The following is a 6,000-nucleotide window of genomic DNA, read 5'->3' as shown; positions in this document are numbered from 1 at the left end:
TGGATGGGTGCTGTGCCACAGTTGGCTGGAGGGGTGGGGCAGTCCTTGGACAAGATACTTTTAATTTCTTTGAGCTTCAGTTTCCTCATTTGCAAAATGAGTTAACATAGGTAAAGCACTTTGAGCTGTGTTTAGCAATAATGAGTGCTTAGGAAAGGTGATCTATTGTTACTTGCAACAGAAAGTTTAGGAAGAGGAATTTTAAGCAGCAGAAATTCCTGTTCCAAGTCACCTGAAAAATGTCTTTACTTTTTAATGAGAGCTCTGAAATGTGAAAGAGCTCTCAGACACCCATTCCTTTGGGCCCTCTTCCGGGTTTCACATTCTTATCTAACTCAACTTTGGAGTCACGTAGGAGGATGTAAGGGATTACAAATTGAAAGCCAGTAAAGTGCACCGGACCCCTAGATTTAAAGTTTGCATTAAGATAAAAGAATACATATTTTCATTTTTTTTAAAGATGAGCTGAGGTGGGACCTCATTCCTTTATGTTGCCTAGCAGCCAACAGCCCTTTTAGATATGCCTTGGACCTTCAGCGCTCTCACCCTCTTTGGGCTGCTGTGCTCTAGTGGCATCTCCCTGAGAAGACAAGTAAAATAGAAGGTATTTTAAACAGCTGTCCTATGCTGCTGGCTCACCAAGACGAGACCTAGGGGTGGGCTGCTCCCTGAGAAAAAGGCCCCAGGAAGGGCATCCCAGTGAAGCTGCTCCTGCTTTGTCCCTGCTAGTCATCATCCTTTCTATTCAAAATCTCAACAAAACAAGGAAACTCCTGTATGAGGACTTGTAGGGGGATGGAGACTGACTCCTACTCCTCGTGTCATCCTCCTCATCTTCTCTCCTGTTGACTAAGGCCATAGACTTCCTTTCCTTCCATCACCCTGGACAGAAAACTACAATTATCTGTTTCCCTCCCGTTGGCCATTAGAACCAGGCCAGAGTCACAAACCTCTTAACAAGATGGCAACCCCATTTTGCTCAAGTGCCAGGAGAAGCCTTGAATGTTGTAAATGCTTAAAAATAATATGATGAGAGAGCATGTAAAACAGTAATGCTCAATAAACTCTTGTCCCTTACCCCCACCCCCGCACTCCTTTGTTTCTTTCCTTTTCCCGTCCAACTTCTAAAATCTCCAGCCAGTCAGGCCTTAAAAGACAACTGACAACTCTCAACCCGTTTACAACTCTTTACTAACTTCCAGCTATCCGCAGAATAAAGATCCTTCACAAACTGAAACCAGGCTTCCCTCCTGCGCTCCAAGCACGCGTTATCCCTGGTTTATTAGAGTAGCTCAGTTCAATCCTCGCTCTCTGCCTTCTCTCGATCTCTCTGCCTGGAATGCCACCTCCGCCTTGGCGCTTGACTCGGGCTTCCGGTCCGCTCCTGCCCCCGCTGCCCCAGGCTTGTCCTCACCAACAGCGAGTCCCACAGCAGTTCCCTTCACCCCTTGGCTTCCACCCTGTCCCTTCTCTGTAAAGCTTCCTATCGCAGCCTTGTGGGAGCGTTGGAAGAGCTTTCCTTAGAGAACTATAGTCCAAAGAGGATCACTGGTGTCTTTGGAACTTTCCGGAATCCCCAGACGCCCAGCGCTCCTCTACCCAGAGCTCCTCTACCCAGAGCACGGAGCGATCGGGCTTAAGTGAGCGCGCCTCCTGGAGCTCGGGGGCTAAGGTTCTGACAGCGGTGGCGGCTCTCTGCAAGGCTGGCTCTCGCCCTGGAGCAGTCATTGGAAGAGGAGGGGCGTGGACACTGTCCTGACAAAGCACATCACCGCTGAGTCGCAAGGGTTTGTAGATCGCGCCCTATTTCACGATTTACAAATTGAGGCCCAGAGGAGATGGTGACTTGGCCAGGGTCACTAGGTGAGTGGCGTGCTCAGGCGTGAACCTTTGGCTTTCCAGAGGTGCTGCGGCCAGCAGTGAATGCGGCTCTATAGCCCGCCTCCGTCTCGGCGCCCGCTCGGGTGGGCGGCGAAGCCGGGTCTCGCCTGCTAGAGGGAGCCGCAGGGCAGGGCGGGGGCCGGGGCTGGGGCCCGGGCGGGGCCGACACAGGTGCTCCGCATCCGGCCGGGGGGCGGCTCCGTAGAGCTTTATAAGCCACCGGGTACGGAGCTGCGCGCGGCTCGCTGCAAAAATAGTGCCCACGTGTGTGTGCGTCCCTCGCCCGCCCGCCAGCCGGCCGGCCCGTCCGCCAGTCCCGCAGGGCCGCGCCGGCCCCATGGCGTTCCCTCTGGTAAGAGCCGCTGCCAAGCCGGGGCGGGGCCCGGTCCAGCGCAGCAGCTAACGGTCCGCGCGCAGCATCGCCAGCCCCGGCGCCCCTCCCCCGCTCCGCGTCCCGGGCTGGCGCGAGTCACATGCGGCGGGCGTGGGGCCGCGTGGAGGGGCGTGCAGCGAGGGGGCAGGGATCCTCCCGTGACTCAGGGCCTTCGGGCTTAAAGGCGCAGCGACTCTTGGGGGCTGTCGCCTGGGCTTGTGAGCTACGCTGCTGGTGGCTTCGAGCGAGCATAGGTCCTGACCAGAGCAGACTGACGGAAGGAAGTCCCGGCGCCCAGAATACTTGCTTCTTTCGCAGCCGTCGCACGTGAGGCCTGAGCCAGCCAGCGCTAGCAGCCCGCGACCCCTCTCCTCTGCCGTGAGCCTCCTGTGCTCCGTCTAGGGTGCGGGGACCCCGGGAGGGCGGGTTTGCGGGGGGTGAAGAGTCTCACGTGGAGAACGCCGCGACGGCGCGGGCGCGGCCCCTTTAAGGCGGAGGGATCAGGCCCTCGTGCCAGGCGCGCGCTTTCCTGGCCCGGGGGTCACGTGGCTTCACACGTTCGATAGGCTCCCAGAGGAGTCTTGGAGAGCGCGCGCGGGTAGGGTCCCGCACGTGCGACTCAACTTTGAGCCCGGAGGCCTGCAAGTCTGGCCAACTCGAGGTAGGTCTTGGGGGCGTGTACGGGTAGGGACCTCTGCGGCCCAGAGACGCAGGTTCCCCACCCTACCCCGCCTGTGTCCTGGGGAGATGTGTGCATTTGGTTTGGCTGGCGACGCCGTTTTCCTCAGCCCGGACAAGGCCAGGTGCCTGAGCCCCGAGGTAGGGGAGACTGATGCGGCCTCCAGCTCTGGCTGCAGGCCTCGGAAGCAGTGGTGGGCGCTGAGGGTGGGTCTGACCGGTTGCTTCAGCTAACGGAGATGCAAGATGGAAGGGCTGCGCCGGCCTGGGGACACGAGGTTAGGGGGTGCAGACCAGGAAGAGGTCTTTGCCGTTGGTGTCTCATTAGTTGTCCTTGTCTAGGTTTTTTCTTCTCGATCAAGTTGATCATGACTTTGTGCTTCTTGCCAAAAGGACCCTTCGAGACCACAATCCCCAGAAGTGGCCAGAACTGCCAAAGAATGCAAAGAACTCGCGGGCAACCTGGCTTGGGGATGTGCAGCCTCGTGTGCGTGGTGTTTTCGCGATGGCATTTTGCTCCTTGCAGGCTGTACTCCTGTTTACGGGGCGCTCAAGCAGGGTTCTGCCTGTAGAAGACGTGCAGGAAACCCCGAGTTCCCCAGAGCAGCCTACTGCCTGTGTCAGACCTCAAGGATGGCTGTGCCCTCCCCGCCGCGGCCTTGGCTAGCTCTGATGAACTGGCATTTTTCTGGCGACTGCTTCCTTCGTCTCCCTGGCTACCACACTGCTTCCCCACATTCTTCTGGCACCTAAGGAAACTGTTGGTCTTGGTCATTTGTTGGAGTCGGGGCAAGTGGGTTGGACTGGGAGCTCTGGTTGGTGCTCCTCAAGTGATAGGGGTGACCTGTGCCAGCTGGCAGAGTGTCTACTGAGGATAGTTTTTCACCCTTAAATTCAGGTTCTCTTTGAGTCTAGGGATTCATTCTGGGTTTAAAAAATGGGAACCAATCGAAACAACAGAATCTTGGAAATACAAGCTGGCGATTGGTTTTGGGGTTTGTTTGTGTGGTAAGTATAAAGGGGGTGGATATTCTGTTTCTGGAGCCCAGTGGTGCTCTGTGATTTTGGGAGCCCCTAAGAACAGTAGTGTTCAGAGCTCACTACTGGTATTTATCTTTACTCTTCCAACTTGCCTGGAGCTATAAACTCTACTCCCAGAGCATTGCATCTGCGGAGTTGTTTTTTTTTGGGGGGGGGGGTTATGGGCTGGGGTGGGCTGGGGCTTGGTGTTTTTGTTTTTGTCATGGTGACTTAATTTAAATTTGGGTGGCTGGGCAATGCATGCTCCATTTATAGAAATAGTATTTGGAAGTTGAGTACCCTATATGTAAGTATTGCATTATAAAAATACTTACCATTCCCTTCCCAGTGGTTGTCGTATATACAGCTCACTATAATTAGGCTTTCTTGTGTGGAAGAGCGATTTTGCCAACCTGTACAGCAATGCATGGCATAGTGGTGCATGCCTTTAATCCACAGAACTGGGGAGGTTGATGCTGAAGGCTTGTATATTGGAGGCCAACCTGGCAAGTTAGTGAGATTGTCTCCAAGTAAAAAATGTGGCTTGTGATGTAGCTCAGTGATAAAACACCCCTGGGTTCAGTCCCCTAAGTATTCCCCCCCACCAACACACAACCCCAAACAAAAAACTAGTGCATATGGTGAATTATCATGGGAATTTGGTTTGGAATGATTCTGGGGTCTTTCCCAGGCACACATAACAATGTCCATGAGGCAGAAAATGGAGGATGATGATCAAGTTGTAGGACTCCAGGCTCAAACCAAAGTTGTCATAATGATAGTGGTTGCCCCAATCTATTAATTTTTCTGGGAGGGGATACCCAGGATTGAACTCGGTGGCACTCAACCACTAAGCCTCATCCCCAGCCCTATTTTGTATTTTATTTAGAGAGAGAGTCTCACTGAGTTGCTTAGCACCTTGCCATTGCTAAGGCTGGCTTTGAACTCCAGATCCTCCCTCAGCCTCCCAAGCCGCTGGGATTAATAGGTGTGCACCACCTTGCCTGGCTTAATTTTGTTTTTTATCATTAAAATGGGTTGCAAACCAAATTCTACAGGAGCCTGAAGGGAAGAGGAAGGAAGCAAGAGTAATACCTATTGCTGCTCTCTAAAGGGAGTTAGGGAGCAGCCGCTAGCTGACCGGTTCCAAGCAAATATGTTGGTACAGAGTTGATGGATCTTTGATTTTTTTTTCCTAGTCAAGCTGGCCATTTCTATTTTGATGAATTCCCTGACTTAAATGTAGTAATTAAAAAATTATAAACTCTGTGGACCAGCTGAAACATGTCTTTTGTGTTGTATTTAACCTGAGAGCTAGTTTGGGATCTGTTTTTAAGTCATTCCTGTAAGATTTCCCTCCTGTTTTGCAGATGAGGAAACAGCTCAGATGTCTAGTCTCAAGGCTTTTAATTAATGGAATAACATTTGGGGTCCTTTTGATGCCATAGCCTAACCTATTAATATATGATATATATTATGGTATATCAGAGCACTGGGCATGGGGATTTTATTGGTTGTGGACAGCATAAGAAAAAAAAGTGGTGGTCTGTGAACTGGTCCCCTTTATAGGTAGAGTGAACCTTAACTGCATTCCTGGAAATCTATTGCTGTAGAAGTCAGTGTGGGTCTTCTGAGCATTAGTGCAGCAGTGTTGATGTCAGGAGGAATGTGCTGTGTCTATCATTCCAAAATGTGTGTGAGAGCAGTTAGTTGATCCTGAGAGCCAGAGGTCTGGGAGAAATCGGGCTCCTCCCATTGTGAGGGTGATCCTCCCAATCCTGTGCACAAAAGACTTTCCTTTTTCAACATACTTAAAATTTCAATAGTCTTTTTCTCCTTTGGAAACAAGGCAAACATAAAATTATATAATTGTTTTAGTACCTATATGAGTAGAATCAAGCTTACTAAATCTCACTTTTTCTTAAATAATTGCCATAATGTATCTCAGATTTCTAAGAAGAATTAATAAAGGGTTTGTATATTTATAGGCTTTGGGTATTGAACCCTGGATCTTGCACATGTTGAGCATATGCTATACCACTTAACAA

General features: G+C 51.4%; 1 protein-coding gene across 11 annotated transcripts in view; it reads left to right on the top strand.

The window, feature by feature from the left end:
- Nucleotides 1–6,000, top strand: part of CPEB1 (cytoplasmic polyadenylation element binding protein 1) — a 90,114-nt gene continuing 84,114 nt past the window's right edge. For 2 of the 11 annotated variants that reach the window (XM_081290836.1, XM_081290835.1), the window contains exon 1: nt 1,903–2,233. In XM_081290836.1, coding sequence (XP_081146962.1) covers nt 2,219–2,233 — 15 coding nt within the window. In that variant the 5' untranslated portion in view covers nt 1,903–2,218. The other 9 variants (XM_081290833.1, XM_081290842.1, XM_081290838.1 and 6 more) reach the window with 8 other exon arrangements.

The sequence above is a fragment of the Spermophilus citellus genome (assembly GCF_964194105.1).
Source record: "Spermophilus citellus genome assembly, chromosome: 4".
NCBI lineage: Eukaryota > Metazoa > Chordata > Mammalia > Rodentia > Sciuridae > Spermophilus > Spermophilus citellus.
Note: the sequence above shows the minus strand (reverse complement) of the source record. Positions and strands in the feature narration are given on the sequence as shown.